This window comes from Pongo abelii, chromosome 8, assembly GCF_028885655.2.
Source record: "Pongo abelii isolate AG06213 chromosome 8, NHGRI_mPonAbe1-v2.0_pri, whole genome shotgun sequence".
Classification (NCBI taxonomy): domain Eukaryota; kingdom Metazoa; phylum Chordata; class Mammalia; order Primates; family Hominidae; genus Pongo; species Pongo abelii.
The window spans coordinates 140,784,400-140,810,748 of NC_071993.2; the positions used below are offsets into that span (position 1 = coordinate 140,784,400).

The following is a 26,349-nucleotide window of genomic DNA, read 5'->3' on the forward strand; positions in this document are numbered from 1 at the left end:
GATTCCTAAGTGATGTATTTTGTGGGTCCTGTGCCCTAGCATTGAGACATAAAGGTGATTTTAAAATATTGACCTGTATTTAGCAAACTTTTATACACATTTAGACGTTCTGAAATTTATCTGTAGATTGATTCATAAAGCATATAATCATAAATCTGTCTTAACTATTTCACTGTATAGAACTTCCAGTATGATGAACAGTATTTGAATATTGCAGACATCCTTGAGTTATTCCCAACATGAAATTCTTCAAACATCTCACCAATAAATCTAAGGGAAGCTGACTGTTTATTAGTATTTTTTTTTCACATGAATAGGTGAACTGTGTCAAATACCTTTTATTCATTAACTGAACAATCATTGGTTGATTTTTTAAAAAATTGTGGTGAACCAATAAAAGCTAAAGTTCCTTCTAATCGTGCGCTTAACTGAATTACAGTTTTAAAATGTGGTATCTTCATTGCCATTCAGTTCAATATATTTTCTAACTTCCACTTGATTTAAAAGTCATGTTTGATAGTGTATTGCCAATTTGTTTAAGACAGGTATGATTAACTGCATCTTAGAGAACTTGTCTGTCCTGGACTGAGTGAAGAATTTCTGCACTTTGCCATGTTCCATTTTTCCATGGAAACAGTGCTCTGCAGTGAGCCTCTCTTTTCAACTCCACCATGTCACTGGTCTACCTGGTCTGGGAGTCTGTCAAGAAAAGGGATCGCTTTGTCATTAATTCAATGCATTCTGACTCAGGAGATGCAGACTTTTGACTCCCACAATTGGCCTTGATTGGGTCAATGCATTTCAGTGAATTTGAAATATCCATCAGATGAACACGACTTACATCCTAGTTGATTGACTCCCTGCAAGCTGAGGATTTCTATCCTGTTCCTGTCCAAAAGTGCCTGAGTTATACATTTTGTGTTCTTGAGAGCACAAAGTATAGAGCTAACCAGTGGGGACTACCATATGGAACCGACTAATTTTGAACCCCAGCTCGCTGATCCTCATTTTTAATATATTTTTTTTAATTTCGGGAAGTCTGTGTAGTCCAGACCTGTAATGAAGGAATTGAAGAAATAATCACAAGGTATGTGTATGTGTGTATGCAGGCGGGTTCCAGACCTCCTGGGCCCACTGTGAGAGCGTCTCGGGCTCTCACAGTGCATCCCTCTGCCTGCGGACCCAGAAGAAGCTGGCAGGTCCCAGAGATGAGCAATCTAGAGACCAGGAGGTTAAGGAAGCATTTATTGAAAACCTGTGATGTACCTCTGGCCCAGACCAAGAGGCAGGGTCAAGCCAAGGCTTCAATCAGTCACAGGAGACTGGGGGTCTTGGGCCCGACCCCTACTCCTCACCAGTAGACTCAGCTGAGATGGGCTGTATCAATATAGGTCCTTTATTTCCTGAAAGCCCCTTGGGCTAAGGTCAGGGTGGAGTGTGTCCTCCTGGCCTATGAGGACGTCAGGCCCTGCTCGCTGTGCAGCTCCAGGTCTTTCTCCTTTTAGGGGCTTGGGACTGGCCTGCAGGAGGTTAGTGTCCAGGGTGGGAATTTACACCCATCCCCAAGGCCACATGGTACCCTCCTGCCCCATCACCACCTTGGGTGGATCCACTGTGGGAAAGCCCTACAGACCATCCTCTGAGGAGTCCCAGGACCCCCTCCCTTGTCCTCCCGCCCCTTCCGCCGTCCCTTCAGTAGCTGTCTCTGTTCCCTGACGCCCACTTCTGGGGCTTACCACATCTCCCGGGCCAGCCTCTTCCTCTTGTGTGCTCTGGGCTTGGGTAGAGACTTGCATTCCATGCTTTTCCAGCTCTTCCTTCAGCCTGGACAGGAAGAGGTAGGATGGGGGAAGGAAGAAGAGGAAAGGGTGGAGGAGGGACAAGAGGTTTTCAAGAGTCAGAGACAGAAGGTGGAGAGAGGAGATACAACATCGGTCACCTTTCTGGTGGGGGTTGCGGGGACAGGGCCTCCACACGCACCTCTGCCGCTTCTGCTGCTGTTGTTGGCACTTCTGCTGCAGCTGCTGGTGGCGCTGGGCAGCAGCTGCTAGGAGCTCCTCAGCCTTCCTGTGCTCTTCCTGAAACAGCTGCCTGGGGGGGCCCAGTAGGGGGTGGTCAGCACCGGCCACTCCCTCCTCCCACCCTCTTCACCTCCACATCTTACACTGTGGCTGCAGCCTCCTGGCTGCGGAGAAAGAGTCCCTCATCGAGGGTGGAGGGGCCCTCAGCCCCACACAGGGAGCACAGCTGATGCTTCACGTCTTCCAGTGTCGCCTTGACCAGCTTCTCTGCAGCACGAAGGGGCAGGTGAGCACATGAGGGCACGTGAGGTCAGATATGGGCCATCCACCCTCCCTGGCCTCACCTTCCTTGAGCAGCTGCTCCTTGCTGCTGTCCAGGGCACAAATCTCCCTTGCCAGCCGCTCTGGCCTCTGAGGGGGCAGAAAAGAGGCCTGTCTACTCCTCTTGGCTTTCCCCCATGCCTCAAAGAAGGCTATCTGGATCTTGTTTTGTACTTACTATGCCTCACTTCCAACAACTCTGCCCTTCTGTGCACACCAGCTACGGCACAGCCTCAGGGCCACGGCACTGGCCATTCCCTCCCTGTGCACTTCTCTCATCCCACATCTCTGCAGTACTGCAGTGGGGATGCTCATGGATTGTTATTTACGACAGATAAACCTGCAAACACTGTGAGTCTTGGCTGTTTTCCAGAGGATCAGGTACCGGTTTAGCTCTGCAGCTCCTCCCTACTCCCCTCTGTCCTGGTGTGACCTCCTCACTGAGCCCTTCCTTCCTAACACTCACTGTCTATTTTCTTGTTCAGTGCCTAGGATCCTCCTGGAGGACAAACACGGGCTGCTTATCCTTGTTGTCTCCCTTGTGCCCGTGATGGTCCCAGACACATCCACGGACATTGATGGAAGACCTGACCTTGGTCTCATCAGAGATCCCCCTGACCACTGAGCAGCAGGGTCACAAGGAGGTGATAAGGGACTGGATTCGGGCAATGTTGATCTTAGCACCACCAGGGCTTGCTTGGGGACTGGTTGTGGCAGGTGAGAGGAACAAGTGAACGTTTGGGCCTGGTGCTGCTAGGGAAGATGTGGAAGGGGGAGGAGTGGCTTTGAGGGACTCACGTGGAAGTCCCAGAGGTCCTTGTGCTGGCCCATCAGATCTTCCAGCTGTTCCTCGAATGCCAACCTGGGGGCCAACCACAGGCATGAGGGGATATGGGCTGAAATCATCACCTTCATAGCCTGTCCAAGTCTGTGGGTCTTCAGGCACAGACTTTGGGGTGCTTTGCCCATGGTCTCTGCTCCACTGGGAACATCTTCACCACCTTGAACCTCCATGGCTCAGTGTAGCCAGCTCTTCTAACCCCCATCTTTGACATTATATCCCAACTACCAGCCAACCAAACCCCCTGCCTCAGATGCTAAGGTTTACCTCAGCTGTCTCTGTTTGTTCTTCTCTTCTTCAATCTGCAAGTTCAGGGCAGAAATTCTCTCCTTGCACTCCTGCAACATGGTGTGCTTCCTGGGAGAGGTGAGGCAGCCCTCAGCCATATTCTATTAAGCCCCAGGAGGGCACTGGGCTGGAGCTTCTGCCTCCCTCTATTGAGGCTATTTTTTCCCTCTACATGAAGGTCCTTCTCTGTAACATGTGGTGGGTAGGGAGTGACATGACCATTTGCCCCCTGGAAGTATTGTTGTCAGGTTAAGAGAGATTAATATGGACATGGTCAAGTGAGCAAATGCACACACATCTTAGTATCATCTGGTTTTCCCAAAGAGCTGAAATCTCAGTGTGCCAGGGCCTGGGGCCTCTGGTAACAAAATGAGCTAAATCAGGAGGTGGAGAAATGGATGGACAAATCGATGGGTGGATAAAAAGATAATGGATGAATGGAGAGAGAATGGACAAATGGTTGGCTCAATGCCTAAATGAACAGACAGATGAGTGAACAGACATCCAAGGAGTATGACAAAGAGTAAAAGGCAAAAAATAAAAACCAGCTGAAGAAATTTAATTGATAATTTAGCAAATGAATGTCTTGCCATTGAGAGAGTTACCCTTAACACTACTGCCAGCTGTTGGAGCCGAAGGGGAAAGACACTCTTTGGATTCTCCACTGTTTAGAGGGAAACAATGAGAGCTGTGGGTCTCAGATTCATCTTCCTGCCTCTTTCTGCTCTACCAGAATAAAGATGTAGTGCAGAGTTAGGCTCAGCTGGAAGCTCTTACCTCTGTGCCTCACTTTCCTTTTCCTGGCAATGCAGCCGGAGGATCCTCAGGGTCTCTGTAGGGAGAGCAACAGGGCCCTATGAGAACCTGTCAAGGTATCGTGTTTTGGCAGGGGGAACACGGCCAGATCACGTCAGGTCTGTGGACACCTGATTGAGCTTTAACATTTACTACATGTCCAGTGGAAGCCACAGGAGAGAGGCAAGCTGGGACAGGTTTCAAAAGGCTTCAGCTGCCATAGGGAGAGTGGGCTTCTGTGGGTTGGCAAAGGCACAAGCCTGGAGACAGGGGAGCGGCAGATACCTTGTTTCTTGCTCAAGATCTCCTTCAGGTGTACTTTCTCTCCATGCACTGGAAAACAGTGACACATTTTGGCATCATGGACTATGCACTGCACCCTCAGGGATGGGGCTTGCTCACGGTCACATGGGAAGTTGGGCACAGCCTTGGCCCCAACCCAAATGTGAGCCCCTTGAGGTGAACTCCTACCCTCTGGTGCCCACATTCCCTGTAAGCACCAAAGGGCCTTCACATTTAACGGGGTGGCTGTGAGGGCCCTGGAGGATGCCCATGCTTTTACATGGGGAGGAGAGAAAAAATACAAACACCCATGAAGTGGGATAAGGGCTATAAAGAAACACATCAAATAGGATGGGGCATGTGACCAGATGGAGGCAGGGTGCCATCTTTAGATGGGATGACTGGGGAATGCCAGTCATCCTGTCTGGGGACATTCTAACTTAGAGCTGATGATGTGAGGAAAGAGGAACCTGTATTATCTGAGGAAGCACAGACAGCATCTGGCAAAAGCCCTGAGATGGGAATGAGGTTGGAGGGCGTTTCCTGAACACTCCCATAAGCAGAGAGGAGAGGGGGAGATTGGCAGGACATGAGGCTAGAGAGGGTACAGGACCCTTGGCCATGGCAAGGATGCTGATCATCTGGAATACAGGGTTAGGGGAGGCTTAAGACACTGTGGGGACCTCTGGGTGACCCCCGGCTCTCTTACGCAAGTCCAGTTCCTTCTGCAGGGCCTCACAGATGGTCCGGGCCTCTCCTAGGTCTTTATTGGCTTTCTTTTTTGCTTCACCAAAGAGCAGAAAAACATTGTGTGAGTGCAGCCTCTATTCTCTTGCCAACAGTGACATTTCTCATTTGCCTTCAGGTAAATCTATAGTGGCCTAGATTTTCTAGAGTAGGAAATGAGGCTTCCAGCTCTCCTTGCCAGGCTCTGCTGATAGCAGGGCCAGGATCATAGGCATGTAACTATGGCAGTCGCATGCTGAAATGCCCTGTACTTAATTTAAGGCTCTGCTGTTGCTGTTGTGAATAACCAGTAACTTTGGAACAAGGGACCCTGCATTCTCATTTGGCACTGAGCCCCGCAAACCATGTAGCTGGTCCTAGCTGGCAGCCAAGGCCCCTGAACTCACCTTGCTGGACCTCATTAATCCGGTTAATCAGGACCTCAACTCGGGGCTCTAGGCTTCCCACTGCAGGGAGGAAAGGAGGTTCAGTTGACAGGGCAGGCAGAGGTGGGGCGGTTGCCAGCCTTGTGTCTCTGCTGCTTTCACACAACACACATCTATTGAGTACCTCCTCCTGCAAGCAGGTGCTCTGTGGGGCCCTCACGGGGCTCACATTCTGGGTGGGCGAGACTGGGAACAGACACAATAAGATACCGAGTGGGGCTGTGGTAATCGTGTTCAAGAGAAATAAAGTAGGGAAAGGGGGGTTAAAGAGCAAAGGAGTGGGAAGTGCTCCTGAGATATGGGAAGGTATCATGAGGGCCCCAAGTCAAGTAGTGGGGGCGCAGGCCCTTCAGCTCTTTGGGTGGGGTTGGGAGGTAGTCAGTGCAAAGACCCGTTGTGAGGTGGGAACATGGCTGGCAGGAGCCTAGTGAGCAAAGAGGGAGTAGTGGGTGAGGGGGAAGGAAGGGAAGTGAAGGTGGCAACTTCTGGATCTAATGGACTGCAGTGGAGCCAAATGGGTGACCAGCGAGAGGTGTGGAACAGGGTTTTGGGAAAACATTTTGCCTTCCACACCCTTTTGCTTCTTTAATTTTGAATCATGGGGCCCTATTTTTAGTTTAAGTAATTAAGTTTTAAAAGAAAGAGAAGGTGAAGAGGATTATTTCCCAAATTCGTACATTGTGGGGCCTGAAATTAAACCCACATCTGCCTGGCCCCAAACCTCAGGCTGTGCCTCACACAAAGGAGACACATGACCTTTCTGCAGCTTTTGCACCATTTCCATCAAGTCTTCAATTTTCTGTGAGGATGTGTCCTGCCCTGTGGAGACAAAACCAAACATTTCAGAATCAAGCAGGGCGAGAGGCCAGCCCCTGGGCTGAGACTGAGGTAGGCTGAGGGCAGGTCTCCGGCCAGAGTGGTGCCCCTTCTCCTTGTCCTGAGGTGGACAGTACACTAGATGAATCAGGCTCCTCCATGGTCGGCTTTTCCCTATAAGGTAAAATTATACCAGATATCCTCTTTGTAAAACTCTGGGTGAGGGCAGGGGTGTACTCTCACTGCTGAGGCTGTTCAAATTAAGGTCAAAGCTTCTGATATAATAATTCAAGAAAAAAAATGAGGGTATAAAAAACTGGAGCAAGGAGTCAAAAATCACTGCAACTGGCAGATGACATAATCTAGGAAGTTCTTAGAGAGTTTTCTACAAAACCATAAGGATTAGTAACAAAATGCATTAAGATGTTAGGTTAAAAACATATATAAATACAAATAGCTTTCCTATATACAACCAATGCTAACCCTGAAATTTCCCCATAAAATATTTCATATTAATTTTTTATAATCACTATTGGAACCTATTTTTAACACTAAAATTAGTAGATCTAAGAAATTACTATTTATGGCATTAACATTGTGAAAGGAAAATAAATCTTTTTATAAATAAATCTTTGAAAATAAATCAATTCAAAGTCATCCCTCTGCTCACAGAGATAAATGCATATCTGATTTTGTAAAATAAATATCTGGAAATAAATCAATTCAAAGTCATCCTTCTGCTTACTCAGATAAATGCATATCTGATTGCCTCCTTTGGAAAGGCTAATCAGAAACTCAAAAGAATGCAACCATTTGTCTTTTATCTACTTATGACCTTGAAGCCAACCCCCCTGCTTCTAGTTGTCTCATCATTGCTTTGAGTTGTCCCACCTTTCCAGATCGAACCAATGTTCATCTTACATATGTTGATTCATATCTCATGTTTCCCTAAAAAGCATAAAACCAACCTGTGCTCTGACCACCCTGCCACCCTGGGCACAGGTCATCAGGACCTCCTGAGGCCGTGTCACAGGCATGCATCCCTAACTTTGGTAAAATAAACTTCCTAAATTGACTGAGACCTGTCTCAGATTTTTGGGTTTCACATTTTGGCAACCACAAAGGGATTCTGAGTAGAGGTGCCCCTGACCTTTGACAAATATCCTATCAGTGCTTGCTAGCAGCTTGAGCTATCTTTATGGCTCAAACTAATATGACAAGTTGCTGAGTTCTGGAAGTCCCCCATTTAGGGAATCCCTCATTTAGCCAAAATTTGCTCCAGATCCAAAGTTTATTTTGCTAAACAACTCTACTCTTTTTTTGGAGTTTTACTTGCTTACAACAAGGAAGGCAAGTTTTCCTGCTTCCATGAAAGTTCCTTTCTGGAGTTTGAACTCACTCCCAACATGGAAGACAAGTTTGAGGGTTTTTTTTTCCTGCTTCTAAGATGACAGAGAGCAGTCTTCAGCCTAAGACCCATCCCTAGGTAAGTAACTGAATTGGGGTTTGTCTTGGCTAAAGGTAAAATTAACAACCAGCTGGTCTTAATTTTTCCTTACCATTAGAGTGTCCAGTAATCATACAAGTTGTGTGATCATTTGTTTGTTTTGCTTAACTGGTATTTTTGTTGTTGTTGTTTCTTTCTGTTTTTGTTGTTTTGGTCCTCTTCCTATTGGGTTTGGCCAATTCTGACTTGATCAAATCCAAAGCAAAGTTCCAAATTATGTGGAACAAGGCCTCTGAAGTGGCTAAATTCCCACCAGAAAAGGCGTGGTGGGGGAAGAAAAAACTGCCAGCAAAAGGAAAAAATGGGGGGAAGATTTTTGATTTTGACTATTTAAGGGGCTTTATTTACATAACAAGGCCACCTTTTTGCTAGCCAGGCCAAACTGAAAGAGAAAGGATTGTCACCCCACACTGCAGTTCCATAGCTAACGTTCTGTCTTCTTTTTTCCATGACAGCCTGAGTTTGGTTCCTAAATCAAGACCTTTCTGGTTTTATACTTGGTACTTCTGAAATAGCAGCTATTTGTCCTAGCTGAAATATGTTGATGAGATTGTAAAAATTTTTTAAAAAGAAACTCAAATGGTTAACAGTCATCTTAATTAAAAGTTAACATCCAAGATGTGTGTGTGTGTGTCTGTGTGTGTGTGTGTGTGTGTGTGTATTTAAAAGGGCTTCATGATTTTTCTTTTTTCTCTCTCCTAGGACCTTGTGTTTTTTGAGCAAAAGTTTTTTTTTCCTCTCAGTTGACTGAATGCTATTTTCTTCATTTAGTTCTGCTGTCTCTCCTTTCCCTTGCACGCTCTGCTGCATGAGGGACCTAAAATAGTTTATAATAGCCTGAGGTTCCTTAAAGAAAATGGAGAAGGCACCAGACTCCCTTTTGTGGAGAAAATTGTCTTTCCTTATGTATCCCCAAGAGTGTCAACACACAAGTTCATGTCAGCTCTTAAACTGCTTGCTTTTGTATTGTGTTACCTGATTTTTTTTTTTTTTTTACTAATTATTGCAACAGAAGCTACTCTTGCATTTTTAAGGAAGAGTATATTTTAGATACTTAGAAATTTTTTTAATGTTTTTTAAGTGCACTGTAAAAGCATCCATGTGGTCGAGCCTCATAATAATTCTCCCTTTTTGGAGACCCAGAATTCAGTGTGGCCTCTTCCCAGACCTCAGAGATCCAGTTAAAAGATGGGTAGTCACTATCTAAATAAAACTGGTCTCCTGTGATCCAACCACCTCCCACCAGCCCTACCTCCAACACTGGGGACCACAATTCAACATATCTGGGCGAGGACACAGATCCAAACCATATCACAGGCCAAGGCCGAGGAATGGTTGAGAAGGCTCAGAGGCACCTGACCAAAGTTTGTAACAGTTTTGATTGACATTACCAAATTACCCTCCACTGATGTATACAAGATGCCCAGTTTTTCATTTTTACCAATCACCTATGTTTCCAAATGTGTTTATCTTTGTCAACCAGATATGCAAAATTAGGGCGTCTCCTTACAAACTTTCTGATAGTAAATATCAAAAGTTTGGGTGCATCTTCTTTTCTAAGACTATGTCCTAAGTAATTCTGGATATGGCTAATGGGCAAGGTGTTCATCACTATATTGTTTACAATAGTGAAAAACTGGAAGAAGCCTAAATATGCCTTAGGGGATTTGTGAAATAAATTATAGCACATACACAGGATGAAAGCATTTACAACCATTAAAAATCATGCATACATGCATAAGGCCAGGCTCAGTGGTTCACATCCATAATCCCAGCACTTTTGGGAGGCTGAGGCAGGAGGACTGCTCAAGCATAAGAGTTCAAGAGCAGCCTGAGCAATGCAGCAAGACCTCATCTCTACAAATAAAAAATTTAAAAAAATTATCTGGGCGTGGTAACATGCACCTGTGATTCCAGCTACTCAAGAGGCTGAGATGGGAGAATCTCTTGAGGCCAGGAGGTCAAAGCTGCAGTGAGCAGTGATTGCACCACTGCACTCCAGCCTGGGCAACAGAGCAGAATCTTGCCTCAAAAAAAAAAAAAGAAAAGCATAAAATTTTGTGAAATGCTTATTTTTGAGTTTATGGAGTCCCCTCATTTTGGTCCCACCGGAAATCTTACACAAATTACTGCTCATAAATTTTTGCATTAAGTTTTAAATTATTCCAGTAATTGGCAAGTGTGGAAAAGCATGAAGAAAAAATTGAAACACCAGCATTCCCTTTCCCCAGTCACTCCCCTTTCTAGTAATAACTGCAGCCAGTTAGGTGAAGACTAATAGACTTTTTACTAAAATGTATCTAGTGTCACTGACCCTAGATAACATCCCTGCTTCTTTTTTAAAACAGATAGACTAAAACTGGAATCTTGTCCTTTAAATTTCTTCTGTAGCTGGTCACTATAGACTGAATGTTTGTGCCCCCATCCATAATTCGTATGTTGAAATCCTAACCCCCTAGTGTGACTGCATTAGAAGGTGGGGCCTTTGGGAGGTGATTAGGTCATGAGAGTAGGGCCCTCAGCAATGGGATTAGTGCCCTTATAAGACCAGAGAGGTCTGCAGCAACTTCCCCAACATGAGGACACAATGAGAAGACAGAAGTCTATAACCAGGAAGCAGGCCCCACCAGACGCTGAATTGCACCTTGATCTTGAACTTCTAGCCTCGAAAACTGTGAGAAATAATGGCATTTCTGTTGTAGCAGTTTGAACTAAGGCACAAGCGACGTTGGTTAAACCTTATCTAAATATACTAGGTTATGTGAGGAACATGGAGCCATGATACTGAAAGGCTAGCACACTGGCGGGCCAGCAGGTGCTTAATGAAAGGGATACGTTTGCGTCTGTCCTGTTTACTTGCTTTGTCCTTCGCTGGGGCTTTCACTGTGCCACATCTCACTGTAGGCATGCTTTCTGTGCTAAGCTTGTTTCAGTATTCAAACCTTCATTTTGTAAGAACACGACAGAGCACCTGCCATGGCATTCACGCAGGTACGGCTGGATGCAGCCACCAGCGTTTGTTAATTGCAGCGTTTTAACTCGGGGGGACGGATCTCAGGACAGAGTGACAAGCTGAGTGACAGCAGGAGGGACGTCACCGTACAATTCTCTCCACTTTTCTGTAAGTTTGAAAATCCTCACAAAACACCCAGAGGCACACAGTGTCCTGAAGTGGAAACGGCCAGGACAGCGTCCTTTCTCTTTGTTGGGCTGCAATTTCTGGACTTCTGTACAACTCTGACCAGCTGCCTGTCCCTCCCTTCCCAGGGTGAGGTAGGAGCCACTATGGCAGGTCGGGGTCAGGGAGAAACAAACGGGGGATCTGCGTGGAGTCGGCCTCCCCTGGCTCCCCGGGGCATCGGGATGCTGGGTGGGGGGACCCACTGTCAAAAACCAGTTTAGTGCGACTGGGAAATCTGGACACTTGCTGGTTCTAGGGAGAGGAATGTGGAATTAGGAATTCCTTTGGGATTGGGAGCGTCAGGAAAATGTCCTTTTTGTTTTAAGAGGTGTGTATGTAGTCTGTGGGACGACGGGAAGGAATGTCTTTTGACTAATTACCTAAACCAAAATTGGAGCAACCACGATAACAGTTCAATGCCTTAAGACAAAGTCGGGGGTGTGCGGGCAAGCACTCCCTCATCTTGGCCGAAACTTTTCTGAAGAAACCCGCTGAGTCTCAATCAGCACCATCAGGACTGAGAGGAAGACGCAGCCGCCACCCGCGCCCCAACCCTGCTCCGCCTCAGCGAGGTGGTCAGACCCTCACGCACAGTTTCCTGCCTCCCACCACTACCTCCGGCCTTCTCAGCCCTGTCCATGGCTCCTGCGGTGGGCTCGGCCTTCGATGTCAGGGACCTCCCTGCCATTTCCTCTCAGCTCGCCAGCACGGGTGCCCCGGGAGGGAGCCTCCAATGGTGATTGGAGCAACCGCTGCTGGGGGCGGGACTCCAGGCAGCGCGCCTGCGCAATGCGCGCCAGCGCAATGCACTCCTGCGCGCGCCTGGAGATGTGAGGTAATTCTCCGGCGGGCCTGCCTGGCAGCTAGTGCGCATGCGTAAAGGTGCGAGGGCCACAAACGCGGCGTGAAGCCCGCCAGGGCCACGTGCGGCCGTCCAGGCTTGCGATTGGCCCGCTGCCGAGTGCCCCCGCGCATGTGTGCTGGCTTCCGAGGGGACCGGCCCTGGTTCTGGAGGCCCTCCCCACCAATGAGCAGTGCGCATGTGTCGCGCTGAAGCTTCCTGTGAAGTGTGCGTGTTTGATGGATGACTCCACAAGGCGTTGTGGCCCCGGTAGCCTCACGAGGTTGCGGCTCTGCGGGACCACACCGCCGCGGGAGTGCACGGGCCCCAGCGAGTGAAGTCTGCGGCAGCCCCCGCGGGGCCCGCTGTTCCCGGGCGCGTAGAGGAGCGCAGCCTGCCCCTAGGCCGCGTTCCCGTGAGTTCCATGCCCACAGTGGCCCAGGCCGGCCACAAGCCCACGGTCTCTTCTGCACGGGCCCTGCCACCTGGGGCCACCGTGGAGGCCCGGAGGGCCCTGGGAGGAGGGAGGAGGAGCCGAGGCTTTCGGGAGAACCCAGCCCTTCACCGGCCAGGGGAGGCCGCGATGCATCGCGACTGGTTATGAAGAGCCAGGGGAAGAACTTTCCCGTGCAGGTGAGTGGGAGACATCAGAACACTTGCCTGTCCTAAACACCAAGCCTCGAATCCTAACCTATAGAAGTTTACCTTAGGGTTTAGGGTTAGGGCTACAGGTTAGAGTTAGGGTAGAGTTAGGGTTGGGGTTCGTGTTTGTGTTAGGGTTGGGGTTAGGGTTTAGGGGTTAGAAGTTAGTTTTAGAGTTAGGAGTGGGGTTAGGATTAGGGTTTGGGGTTATTGTTGGGGTAGGGGAAGGATTAGGGGTAGCGTTAGGGTTGGGTTAGGGTCAGGGTAGAGGTAGGTTTTTACGGTTATGGTCAGGGTTTTAGTGTTGGGGTCAGGGTGTTAGGGTTAGGGTTTGGGGTTAGGGTTTGGGGGCTAGGGAATTAGGGTCAGGGGTAGGGGTTAGGGTTTGGGATTTGGCTAAGATTTGTAAGGGTTAGGGGTTAGGGTTTTAGGGTAGGGGCTAGGGGCTAGGGTTATGTGTTGGTGTTGGGATTAGGGTTAGGGGTTACGGTTTAGGGTAAGGGGTTAGAGTTAAGGGTTAGGGTTAGCATTAGGAGTTACGGTTGGGTTTAGGGTTAGGGGTTAGGGGTTAGGGCTAAGGTAGGGCTTAGGCTTAGTGTTGTTATGGTTAGGGTTAGCTTCAGGGTTCGGTGTCGGGTTGGGGTAGTGGTAGGTGTAGGGGTAGGGTTATGGGTTAGGGTTTGTGGTTACGATTTGGGTTAGGGTTTTAGGGGTAGGGGTATGTTCGAGTTTGGGTTCGGGGGTTAGGTTTATGGCTAGCATTAGGGTTAGAGGGCTAGAGTTAGGGGTTAGGTGTAGGAGTAGGGGTTGAGGTTATGAGTTGAGGTTAGGGTTAGGGGTCAGGGTCTGGTCAAGGGTTGGGGTTGGATTTAGGGGTTAGGGGTAGGGTTAGGGCTAGAATTAGGGGTTAGGGTTAGGGGTTTGTGTTGGGGTTGGGTTGGAGGTTTGGGTTCGGGGTCAATGTTAGGGTTGGGGCTAGGGTTTAGGGTTATGGGTTAGAGTTGGGTTAGGGTTAATGTTTAGGCTTCGGGGTTAGTGCTTGAGGTAGGGGTTAGGGGTTAGGGGTTAGCGGTTAGGGTTAAGGGTTAGTGTTTTGCGTTAGTGGTTAGGGTTAAGGGTTATGGTTAAGGGTCAGCGTTAGGGTCAGGGGTTAGGAGTAGGGGTTGCACTTAGTTTTAGGGTTAGGGTTCCTGGACGGACGGTTTTTCTGCTTGGGAATGTTCCTTGGCTGTGAGATCCACTCTTTTCTTCTGGGCAGGTGGTTAGCACCTAACGTTTTCCCCTCACTTCCCCCCAAATTCTTAAGTCCTTTGGTCCATTTCATTACTTTTTTTGGGGAGGGCCTGATTCCTCAGGGCCTCTGTGGCAGAACCAGCCTGAGGTCACCTCGCTGCCCATGGGTCACCACGGCCCCTGGGCAGGCGAGGGGAGCCGGGGTGGCTTGGGTTCCTGGCCTTGGCACCTCCCTTTGGGCGGCTCTGGAGCGTAGCCGGGCTGTTGGTACAGGAGCCACAGGCCACTGCCTTTGTGGCTGGGGGGACCCTAACATCCTGGAGCGGGTGGGGCAGGGCCCATGGTCTCCTCTACGTGGGAGGTGGGAGTCTGAGGCGGCGTGGGCAGGACGGTGGATGGCGGGTCCACAGGGACAGCCAGCAGCTCCTGCACCCACTGGGGCTCCAAGACTGTGGGCAAGGGAGGAAGAGGGAGCCCAGGCCGGAGGATCCTGGGGGATGGCGCGGCCCGGGGGCCAGATGTGGTCCCCGAGCCCAGCCAGGCCTAGGGCCGCAGCAGCCCCAGGGCACCGAGGGCGCCACTCAGCACGAGACAGAGACGGGGGCCGCGCGTGGGTCCAGCTCCCGAAGTCCACGTCCAGTAGCTGTAGATGCCAAGCCGGTCCTGTTGCCTCCGGGAACCCAGTCCTCCTGGTCCTCCAGGCCGCATTCCCCGGGTCCCGCGGCCCTTTTCCAGCCTGAGCCCGCTGCACTGGCCGCAGCCACGCGCAGGGAGGAGCCCGGGGCACCGTAGCGCAGCGCCGGCCTCACACACACCCTCGAGGCCCCTCTCGAGCCCCCGCGGAGCCCTCCGCAGCCGCACGCAGAGGAAGGCGGCCGCCCGTAGCAGAGCCCAGCCATTCGCGGGTGCCCGGTTCATCTTCATGGGGCCAAACCTACGGGAAGAGAGGGAAAGGGCCCTTAGTTTCCATGGAGATCGGGTGCCCAGAGACGGAGGGCTCAGGGCTGGAGAGCAGAGGGACCCTCGTCTTTTGTGGGATCAGGGTGCCCCCAGCATCTTGGAGGCCCACTGAGGCCTGGGGGGCGCGGTTTAACCTGTAGCTTAGGGACTTAGGCTTGGGGGAGGCGCTGGGAAGTAGCGGGTGGGGCAGGAGGGTTCTGCACCTGAAGGTTGTGCACCTGGATTGGGGGCGTAGAAGCGGGGCAGGGGCGCCGCGTTGGGAGCGTCCAGGCCTGGGGGGCGTCCAGGCCCTGGGCTGGGGGTGCAGGCCTGGGGAAGAGAGCTCTGCACGCGTTGCTGGGATGTGGGGGGGCGGGGGGGCATGGGGGAGGGACGTTGTGTTTGGAGGACGCGGTAGCGGGGACCAAGAGCTGCTGGCTCAGATCAGGATCTGGAGTGGGGACGGGCCGTGCCTGGGCCTGGTGCCCACCTTTGGGGCCAAAGCCTGGGTGCGGGCCTTGCAGGTGCTGCGGAGGACAAGGGGCTGCTGACACCGTGCGGACCCCGCCCCAGCAGGCTTGTACCCCAGGGACAGTCCCTTTCACGCGCCCCTCGCGCTCCATGCCGTCCCCGGCCGCCTAGTTCAGCAGCTGGCGGGGGACGGGACGGGGTCGAGTTGCGGGGCCGCGTCCGGACGCGGCTGTGCGGGTGACAACTGCATCCCCTCCCCGCGCCGCCCCTCGCTGCCGGCCCCGTACCCGCCCCAGCCTCCCGGCCTTACCCGCCACGGGCCTCGGTTGGAACCGCGCGCTGGAGTATCCGCCCCTGGGGCCGCGGCCGAGCGGGAAGGAGCGGGCGGGCGGCGGCGCAGACCCTTAGCTGGAGCGCGGAGCCGCGGCGCCTGGGTTTTGCGCGAGGCCTCCGCCCTGGGATTGGGGCGGGCAGTCACGGAGGCGCATCCCCGGTGAGCCGGTGGGAGGGGAAAAGGACGTCGCGTCCCCCATCCTTGAGGTCTCTCGTCCTCCCTCACTAGCCCCCTCGTCTCCTGCATCACAAGGCCCCGTCCCCGCGGTCACCCGTGACCCCCGCACCCGGCCCCGCTCCACCCGCCGTGCTTCCTGCCCCTCCACAACCTCATCCCCACCCGGGCCCATCCCCCTGTGAGCCCTGGTGCCCTAGGATGAGGGCCGAGGTCCTGAGCGGAGAGGGTGCATGTACCAGCCCCATGGTGGCTCGAGCCCACCCCGTGGCCCCTCCCGTGGCCCCTCCCGTGGCAGGTGCGGCTTCTCCACCGGTTGTCATCTGCGGGGCTGGGCGGAGACCTCCTCAACCTCCGGCCTTGTTTCAGGGAGGATGGGGTCGACCCCTTGCGATCCCCAGAGGCCCCCCATGGCCCCTCCTGGGCCGGCTGTCTTCCTCCTGTGGGTTCTGATGCCACCTGGACCGACCGCGTCTTCCCAGCCCAGGGCGGCCGCGCCTCTGGTGAGTTTCAGCTGAGGGCGCGAGGCCAGCTCCGAGCCTGGCTCCAGGTGCAGCGCCGGCCTGGGACCTCTGCTGTCCCGTGTAGGGGTGCCCTGCAAATATGTGATGAATAAGTGAAGAAATACGTTCTATCTTCTAACTTGCCGGATGTTAGAAGGAAACCAAGCTTCTGCTTCTCATTTATAGCTACCGTTAAGGATTGGACAGAAGCTTAGCTTTTTGGGTGAGACGGACAACAGTGCTTTTAGAACCTTTGGCAAGGAAGGGCTGGAAAGAACATGTATTTGAAAGTGACTGACAGGTCTTCTGGCCCTAGGGGGCCGCCTGAGCAGGTCCACCCAGCTTCCCTCCAAGACAGAAAATAAATTAACAAGGAGAGCAGGAAGGGCCCCGGGAGACTCCAGACGGGACGGGGGTGCTGCCCATCAGGCAGAAGGAGCTTGGAAGGGAGGGGCCGTGGCCATGGGACGTGGAGGTGGAAGCGGGGGTCGTCATAGGTCTGCCCACTCTGGTTGAGTCCCCCTTCCCGGTCACACACAGAACAGCCAGCAGTGAGCTGCTTACCCCAAGGAGTCAAGGGGGTTCTTGGGCAACCGCTGGTGCTGGAGCCGGCAGTGGACAGCACCACAGCCAGACCTCGCTTATTTTTGGCTCATGAGGAACGTCTGTGGCTCTTCCCTCCCCTGAACCTGGGAGGTGATATGTGACCTCCACTCAAGACAGCCATGCAGCACCTCCGGCTGCAGGCGGAGAGGGGATGTTTCCCAGCAGAGGCCCAGGACTGCCAGCTGAGAGGCTGGGAGGGGCCCCTCACTCCTGGACTCTGCGTGTGAAGCCAAATGTGGAGCCTCACAGGGAATCTGAGATGGGAGCCAGTGAGATGGGGGCAGGACCCAGAGGGGAGAAGAGGTCCTGGGGATGCTGTGGATCTGGATCTAGCGTGCGGGAGCTGAGGTTCTGGAGTGAAACACTGCCTTTCATGGAAGCACTTCTTCCTGTCACCCATTGGCTTCATTTTAAAGGATGAAAATGTATCAGACATTCAAGGAGAGCTGCATCACATAAAAGAAAGACCAGGCAAAGAAACAGAAAATAAATGGATTGAGAAATTTGAATGACTCAGAGGAAAATTAAAAAGAAACAAAACAGAACTCCAATCCATAGACTCAGATTAGGGAGATATATTTATATAATAAGAACAGGAAACTGTGAAGATGAAATAAGACAAAAAAGACACTTTTGAGATTAAAAAATTATTGCAAAAAAGCCAACAGAAGGATGGAATTGTATATTTAAGGAAATGTTTCTGGCAAAAAGGCAGCAAATATGAAAGAAAAGGGGATAGACCCAGGGGATCCGTTTTGGGCTCTAACATCTAACAGTTGTTCCAAGGCCGAGAACACAGAACAGGAAAAGGAAGGGGGAGGCGGTGCTCCAGCTGATTTTATGATTCCAGAAGCCTTCTATCTTAAGATGTATAGGATGTATCTTAGGGTGTATAAGAGAAGCACAAGAGAAACATTTAGGCTGTTTTATGTTTGATTAGAGACATGAAAGTTTTAAATAAAGCAGTAGCAAAATGAGTCCAGTGGCGCATCAGAAAGCAAATCACCATGATCAGGTCAGGTTCAGGGTGGTTTTACATCATAACATATGTCAGTGTGCTTTACCTATTAGTGGACCAAAGGCGAAAAATACAGTTTTCTACAGAGGAAGACAAAGCATTTGATTTCAATCAACATTGGTTTGTAGTGAAACATGTTGAGAAAACTCGTCATAGAAGTGAAATGTTTTCTTTGATAAAGGCTAATCTCAGAAGACATACATAGTGGAGAGCTTTTAAATGTATTTTTAAAAATACGAACCAATGAAAAGATTGCCTACTTTCACCACTTCTGTTTAACACAGCATTGGCAGAGCTGCCACCAAGAAGAACACAGCACGTTGAAGGTACGATGGCTCCTGAAGCTGCAGCCCTGAGACCTGATTCTACCATAGAAGGTGGGGTGGCTCCTGCAGCTGTAGCCCTGAGGCCTGATTCCACCACAAGTGCTGCAGCCGGCAGAGGCCACAGGACATAGGCATAGCTGGTGAAACCTGCAACGGAGGGTGCCGGGGGCTCCTGGGAGAGCCTCTGTCCCCCCTGAGGAGAGGGGCTGTGCAGAACCTGTGTGCTCTTGTCCTTTCCCCCTTTTTCCTGCTGGGAGTGGGACTTGGTGCTGAGGGTGGCTCCTGCCATTGGAAGACCCCAGGATTCTGGGTCAGCGTCAGCGGCTACGTGGGTGGAGGGTGGGGTCATCCCCGGCACACAGCGGTGCTGCTCTGCTGCTCTGCACTGCTGGGTGTCTCAAAACGTCTCATCCCTGTATTAAGCAGGTACTCCCTAGACTTGCAGCCAGATGTGTACCTTAGATTTAAAAGATGGTAGAATTTCTCTACCAGAACAAAAAATAGCTTTAAAAAATATAAGATAAAAAGCCATTCATAGCCTGGCATGATGGCTCATGCCTGTAATCCTAGCACATTGGGAGGCCAAGTCGGGCAGATCACCTGAGGCCAGGAGTTCAAGACCAGACTGGTCAAAATGGTGAAACCCTGTCTCTACTAAAATTACAAAAATTAGCTAGTCGTGGTGGTACGTGCCTGTAGTCCCAGCTACATGGGAGGCTGAGGCACGAGAATCACTTGAACCCAGGAGGTGGAGGTTGCAGTGAGCTGAGATTGTGCCATTGCACTCCAGCCTAGGCAACAGAGCAAGACTCCTTCTCCAAAAAAAAAAAAAAAAAGCCATTCACCATAGTCCACAATGTAAAAGACCTCTATGGAGAACATCAAAAAGTTATTAAAGAATATAAAAGAAAATCTTCATAAATGGAGGATGCACAGGATATTGCAAAGGTGACGGTTCACCACAAATTGATCCATAAATTTAATGAAATTATAATAAAAATCTTTGCATAATTTTTGAAAGACTGTTATGAGCTGAATCATGTCTCCCTCAGATTCATGCATTGAAGTCCCAAACCCTGGTACCTGTGGGGGTGGGTGCATTTGGAAATAGGACCTTAAAGAGGTGACTAAGGTTAAATGAGGTGAGGTGAGCTTGATGTCCTTAACAAGAGGAGCTTAGGACCCAGACACCCACTGTGGGATGGCCCTGTGAAAACATAGGGAGAAGATGGTGTCTACAAGCCAAGAAGAGAGGCTGCAGAAGAAACCAACCCTGCCAAACTGTGAGAAAACAAATTTTTGTTGTTTAAGCCACCCTGTCTGTGGCACTTTGTTATGGTAGTAACAAAATAGCACAGAACCCAAAAGTTTCTGAAGTCTATATGGAAAAATAAAGGCCTAAAATAACTATTAATAAAATAATTTTGAAAAAGAAGATCAAAGAAGAGTAACTCACCATGTCATATTAAGACGTTGTAGAAAGCCATAGTAATAAAACAACCCAGTCTAGGCAAGGATTAGACAGAGACCAACACAAGAGAAGAAGGATACCACTAAGAAACTCCTGTAGGAACCTGTCCATGTCTACAGGAATAAAACAAGATTGAGAATTTTGGTAGAGAATGGGAAACTAAAAGGACAAAAAGGAAAGTCTAGAATCAAAAAATACATTTTAAAACACAGAAGATTAGACATGGCTAGAGAGAGAATTAGTAACCTGGAAGATCAGAAAATAATCCAGAAAAAAAAAAGAGCATGCAGAATAGGATGTTAGGAGGCAAGGGTACACTGTAGAAAGGCCTGACATGCCATGTAATATTAGAACCAATGGAAGAAGAGGGAGGATGAGGTAGATGTAATATTCAAGGAAGTAATCACCAATAATTTCCAAAAACTGATGAAATAAATTAAATCATGAATTCTAGAAGCATTACAAACTCCAAGTGCAATAAATACAAAAAGAAGCATACCTAGGTAAGACAGCTGTAAACCAAACAACTTCCAGAAGCAGGGGAAACTCAAGTTACCTGCAAAAGAGTAAAAGTAAGACTGGCAGCTGACTTCTCAACAGAAAGAGGGAGTGGGTGACAAAGCAGAAATGCAGTTTGTCAAGTCCCTGTTCCAGCGTCACAGAGCTGACTGTGAAGGGTGGTTAGAAGCTAAGAGGCAGCAGATTAATAATTGGCATGGATAAAAAATAGATACCACGCAAATACTAACTAAAAGGAAGCCAGTGTAGCTGTATTAGTGCCAGACAAAGTAGACTTTATGACTTAAAGGTTGAGGTAAAAGCACTACTAGGGACAAAGAGTAATGCTTCTTAGTGATGAAAGGTTAAATTTACCAAGATGATAAAACATTTCTAAATCTGTATGCACTTCATGACATAACCTCAAAATATACAAAACAAAAATAGGAGATTTACAGTGAAAAATAATTGACATAAATTTAAAACTCACACACAACACCATGGATCTGTTGAGTACCTCTCTCTCCAAGGACACATGCTGAATGCATCACACTGGGTGTCTGTGATGAGGGAGGTGGGATTGGGGCATGGAAAAACCATGAAATCAAGCAAGGGATACCTCCCCACAACCAGGTGCTGCAGCCCAATAGGAAGAGACATGTTCGGTCAACTTAGTTTTTGCCCTCAAGCACCAGAGAGAAAAGGCAGAGAAACCAGGTAAGGGCACGTCGTCTATTCATTAGACCCATGGAGCTTTCAATAAAAGAACACAAAATGACGTTCCTGTTTCTGAGGAAAGGGGGCACCTGTGTGTTTGGTGGTGCTGCCTGGATGTGCCGGAGCCCTTCGCTCACCTGGCCTCAGGCTCTGCTCTGAGGAGCTGGGACCTCATGGCAAGGAGACCATCCCTCTGGGCCTGGAGGACTGGGCAGAGTGGCTGGCCTCCATAGCAGCTGTTCATCCGAGAGCGTCAGGGGAGAGGCCGTGAGAGGGGGCTTCTTGTGAGCTCCAGGCCCAGCTTCTCCTGGGCTGGAGGCTCCCAGCTGCCGTGGCGAGGAGCTGTCCTGGCAGTGCTGAGGCCCAGGTCTGGCATCTCTGTCCCTCCCCTGCTCATGGAGATGCTTGCCTACAGCCACCACTCTGTGCTCTTGGCAGCTCTGACTCTGGGTGATATGGGTGAGGGCAGGACTTGCTGACTGCCCTGTTGGGAGAGGGCTGTGGCTGCCTTGGGTTGTCACCAGTGTCTGTGAGCACAGGGAAGGAGGAAGAGGGATTGGGCAGCTCTCCCTCCTGCAGCTCTAAAGGGGAAGGGCCTGGAGGAGTTTGACCAGGGCCACCCTGATGTTGCCGTTCCCCAGGCAGTAGATGATGGGTTTGAGCAGAGGGATCGCAACCAAGTAGACCCCTGGCACCAGCTTGATGAGGTTAGAGAAGCCGCTACCCCAGGTGGGAGGCATGGGTGGGGAAGGCCTTAGGCTGCTGGGCCTTGTTGGAATCCTTGCAACCTGGCCAGGATGTGGGTGTAGGAGACCATGGTTGTCTGCAGGGAAGCCGCGAGGATCACTTGGGCTGCCTGAGTCCAGTATTTCTATGGCAGTGGTGCTGGAGCAAGAGAGCCATAGCAGGGGTGGGATATCACAGAAGTGGTTGAGGACATCGGGGCTGCAGAGCCTCAGGCTGGAGTTGAGAGCCATGGACACAAAGGAGGCCGGGAAGCCGCTGAGCCGGGCACTGAGGGCCAGGTGCACGCAGAGCCTGAACTCCATAATGGACTGGGTAGTGCAGCAGGCGGCAGATGACCGGGGGCCTGTCACAGTCCATGGTGGCCAGGAGGCCGCACTCAGAGGAGCTGAGTGAGAGGAAGAGGAGCAGCCAGGTGAGGTGCCCCGAGAAGGAGATAGATGGTCCTCGCTTGTGCTGGGAGTCCGGCCAGCAGCTTCGGGACGGTGACCGAGGTGTACAGGGTCTCCAGCACCGAGACGTCGGCCAGGAAGAGGTGCGTGGATGTGTGCAGGTGGTGGCTGGCTCTGATGGTCCCCATGACAGCCAGGTCCTCTAGGATGGTCACCACATAGATGACGAGGAGTGACCAAACAGCAGCCCTTGAAGATGGCGCAGCTCTGGGAAGCCCAGAAAGACAAACTCTGTCACCACAGTATTGCTGGAATTGTACATGGCCCTCCTGGTCAGGCAAGTCACTTCTGAGCACTCTAGAACAGTGGGGAGACTTGGGTGTGGTGTGTGATGGGGTCAGAGCCCTGCTCCACTGGTGAGAGCTAGGTAAGAGCAGTGTAAGCCGTCCTGGGATCTTAGGGCAGGGGCTCAGGCTCACAGACTGTCCCACCATGCACCTTTGGGACCTGCTGCAATACTTATCTGTCATCCCCACCTCTCAGCCCAACATGCACGCTTACCCAGAGCTAACGCCTGGCCAAGGGGCCTTGGGACCTGTACACACTCATATGATCAGGTATACCTCCTCTTAAACCTGTACGCGCGGAGATGCATAATCTTCCCTGCTCCAACACACAGGTACATGGCCAGGTGCACACATACACACTCAGTGCACGTCCCTCCCCAGGTGCACACACGCCCTGGTGCACACCTGCAGATGTACACACAGTGCAAGGGAAGACCCATTCTGCCTGGCTGCCTTCTTGGGGTTGTGTGCCTTGGGGCCCTTCCTGGACCTCGACCCTGCTGGCCCTCAGGGGCCAGGGGCACCCTGTAGGGGTGAACAAAGCTTCCAGGGGTTTTGCAGAGGGGAGGGAGGCTCCTCCCCACCTCTTAGGTCCTGATATCTTTATCTTGTACTTTCTGAGCCAGCAAAGGGGCAGACGAGGGAAGGGCTGGAGCTGTCCACTCAGAGCCTCCAACAGGTCTGTGTGGCGTCGGGTTTTGGTTCCTGGACTTGCCTGCCAGTTGGGTGTCTGAGGGCAGGATGGGGGTTGGAGGGTGAGCTGGGACAGTGGTGGGAGAAGGAGCTCCGCAGGCCCGCGCAGCAGCTCCTCTGGGAGGTCCCCGCCCCTCTCGGGGGATGTAAGCCCCAGACCCCTACCTGGCACTCTGCCTCCGGGTCTGTCTGCGCTTGGGCAGCGGCGGGGTCCCCGTGGACGAGTGAAATTCCCGGGTGACCCTTGACCCAGCCTTCTACCACCCCGTCCTCACCGGCGCTCGGGGTTCGGGGCTGGCGGGCTGCTCCAGGCCCACCTGGTGAGGCGACTTCAGAGACCCCCCACCCATGGCGGCGACGAGGACGGAGCGCTGGGGGGCGCCACTGGGCAGCCTCAGGAGACGCATGGGCCCCGCCCTGGGTGCAGCGTGGGCGGCTGCCGGGAGGGGCTGGGCCGACGAAGGCTCAGCGGTGAGGACCCTCCGCAGCGCCCCCCACCCCGCAGCGCCCCGGGCGACGTGGAACAGCCAGCGAGGCAGCTTGGGGCTCAGGGCCGGGGCCCGGGGTGCAGTCCGCACAGCCTCCCCCAGGTCTTTGCGTGGAGACCAAGGTCACGGCGGGCCCCGCCTCCCTCGCAGGTGGGTCTCCCCGGGCTCCGCCTCTATCTGCACCTGCTGGTGTGTGTTTCTTTTTCTTTTTCTTTTTTTCCAGGTGGAGTCTCGCTCTGTCGCCCAGGCTGGAGTGCAGTGGCCGTATCTCGGCTCACTGCAAGCTCCGCCTCCCGGGTTCATGCCATTCTCCTGCCTCAGCCTCCCGAGTAGCTGGGACTACAGGTGCCTGCCACCATCCGCGGCTAATTTTTTGTATTTTTAGTAGAGACGGGGTTTCACTGTGTTAGCCAGCCCCGCTGGTGTTTCTTATTCATTTCCTTTGTGACCTTGCTCTCCCCACCTCCCAGTTCTTCTCTAGCTATTTTATCACATACTTTTAAACCGCACATTTTCATGCTCTAGATATTTCAGACTCTGAAATACATAAGTATTATTGTTCTAGACGGCGCTTGTTCACTGTGATTTGCTTACTCATCTACTGCAGGAAAAGGGAACGCTGTTCTAAAATGCAGTACCCTGAAATCCTGAGGGTGAGAAAGACTACAGAATGTTCACAGTAGGTACTAGGCAAGGGCCCTGCTTCCTGGTCACCCAAAGGGCCCATGTCCTCCCTGAGCCTGCTGGGGGACCTGCTCCCACTTTCACAGGCAAGAAGCAGCCCCAGGGGGAGATCTCCCTGAGCCTCCTGATTCCAGCCCCAAGGCCTGGCCCTCTCCTGGGCAGGGCCTCGGTGGTTGCCCCTGCCTGGTGGGTTGCACTGGGGGCTGCCCAGAGGGCACCAGGGCTGTCCTTGGACACTGTAGGTTTATTCCAATCCCATCCAGCCCTGCTGTGTGACAACTGCACCTCTAGAGTGTACGGAAGCCGCCAGACAAGCGTGTCTGTGGCATCCTGGAGCTGGGGCCATGTGGGCCCTGGTCTGGCCTGGCCCTGATGGAAGTGTCCAGAGGCCCAGGAACTGCTTTCCTCCGAGTTTGGAGCCTCTTCCCCACTGCATGGGACTAGACTGACAAGGGCTCTTCCTGCATCTTCTGCTCCACGGGGCTGGACGCTGCTGCCTCGGAGGGGCCAAGGGGCTCACACCCCGGCTGCAGGAGGACACCCCCACCCAGCCATTGTGCCATGTACGGCGAAGGGGGATGCTTGGGTGACTCCTGGCCACCTGCCGCCCCATTCGTCTCCACCCACCCCGACAGAAGGAAATCTCACCTTTGTAGAGGCTGCAGGAGTCAGTGCTCACTTAAAACATTTCCGGCCACGGGAGAAACAGCCTCTGCGAGATGCGAAGGGGAAGGGGCTTGCTGAGTCGGGACCGTCAATGACAGAGGTGGCCCAAAGCCCACCTGCCCACAAGGGTGCAGGGACAGCCGGGGGAAGGCAGTGGCTTGGCTACCTCAGAGGCCCTGGAGGCTTAGGCAGCACTCATTTTCTGGGAGTGTCCTGGGTGTCTCTCAGCAACACAAGACAGCACATTGTTGGGGCCAGCTTGGAGTCTCTTTGAAACTGGCCTCGTTGTCCCATAGAATTGATGTTTATGGTTTCTTTTGAATACACATAGAAACTGACCTTCCTAGTCTTAAACTTGAGAAACCTACATTTGTCTCATCTGAGTTCCTTTCTCAGAAACCGACCATCAGGCCCCTAGATAGCATCAAGAAGCTGAAATTCCCCGGATCACTGCACTTGGACAGTGAGACTCTGGGCCCCTCACCCCTCATGATTGCCTAACTGACCACTGGCTGCCTGCTGACTGACTCCTCTTCCTCACCCCTCTCTTAATTCCTGTTTTCTTACACATTGTTACATTTCTTCTCTGCTATATAAGCCCCTCATTTTGTTTGGTCGAGGAGATGGATTTGACACTGATCCCCCATCCCCTCGGCTGCAGCATCTGATTAAAGCCTCCTTTCCTGGCAGTCCCCGTTGTCTCACTGACTGGCTTTCTGTGCAGCGAGCAACAGGTCCTAGACCAAACCCTTGGCATTTTGGTAACATCTTTCTGCAGCACCTCCACAGCTCCAGGGAAAGTGAGTTTAGGGGTTCTCCCCGTGAATACTGACCCAGCGATGCAGACCTCAGCGAAGGGAGCAGTGGTTCTGAGAGGGCTCTGGTCTCAAGGGCTCAAGGGAAACCATCCCTGGAATGGTGGTGACTCCAGGCCTGATCCATACCTGCCTGCTGTGTGTGTGTGTGTGAGTGTGCAAGACGTCAGTCCAGAACTAGCTGGACCCAGAATTGGCAAAGGCACCTTTCCTGCCGGAATGCAGTTATTTGCCTCTCAGTTCTGCATTGAATGCTAGAGTTGCTGCTGCCACCCTGGGCTGAGTGAGCCAGCGAGTTTCTTGGTGGCCTTCTCCATGTTCCTGGCACAGTATTAGCCCAGAGCACAGAGACTAGAAATGTGCGCAGTTATTTCTGCCATGACAACGTGAGCCCGACGGAGAGGCATGGAGGTTGATAAACACTGTTGTTAGTGGGTTTACATTTGGAAGAATCTACTCTGACCCTATACCTTAGTGCAAAAAAGTGCCTAGTGAATCAAATGTCTAAATATGAAAAGAAAAT

At 51.6% G+C, this 26,349-nt stretch overlaps 3 protein-coding genes across 5 annotated transcripts; 1 reads left to right on the top strand and 2 right to left on the bottom strand.

Annotated features, from left to right (window-relative positions):
* Window positions 1-268: 268 nt before the first annotated feature.
* SYCE1 (synaptonemal complex central element protein 1) lies at window positions 269-12,039 on the bottom strand. Of its 3 annotated transcripts, none has more exons than XM_002821307.3 (13): window positions 11,840-12,028; window positions 6,477-6,539; window positions 5,682-5,741; window positions 5,258-5,332; window positions 4,552-4,599; window positions 4,249-4,303; window positions 3,451-3,540; window positions 3,141-3,204; window positions 2,366-2,432; window positions 2,165-2,288; window positions 1,981-2,091; window positions 1,737-1,824; window positions 269-699 (listed from the first exon to the last, which is right to left on the bottom strand). In XM_002821307.3, exons 1-13 carry the CDS (start codon window positions 11,910-11,912, stop codon window positions 661-663), a joined length of 957 nt encoding a protein of 318 aa, XP_002821353.3. In that variant the 5' UTR covers window positions 11,913-12,028; the 3' UTR covers window positions 269-660. The 3 variants fall into 3 exon arrangements, with proteins under 3 accessions (XP_002821353.3, XP_054379090.1, XP_002821352.3); XM_054523115.2 differs by having other exon boundaries at window positions 278-699; window positions 11,837-12,025; XM_002821306.4 differs by lacking the exon at window positions 269-699 and adding an exon at window positions 1,225-1,520 and having other exon boundaries at window positions 11,840-12,039.
* Window positions 12,040-12,221: 182 nt separating this feature from the next.
* LOC129048405 (serine/arginine repetitive matrix protein 3-like) lies at window positions 12,222-18,980 on the top strand. The gene is made up of 2 exons (XM_054523116.2): window positions 12,222-12,698; window positions 18,270-18,980. The coding sequence occupies exons 1-2, from the start codon at window positions 12,309-12,311 to the stop codon at window positions 18,339-18,341; spliced, it is 462 nt and encodes a 153-aa protein (XP_054379091.1). The 5' UTR covers window positions 12,222-12,308; the 3' UTR covers window positions 18,342-18,980.
* Window positions 14,484-14,858, bottom strand: LOC100441695 (shadow of prion protein). Its single transcript, XM_009236064.2, is given in 3 exon segments — window positions 14,484-14,596; window positions 14,599-14,801; window positions 14,803-14,858. Coding segments are annotated over 3 exon segments (372 nt in total).
* Window positions 18,981-26,349: the final 7,369 nt, after the last annotated feature.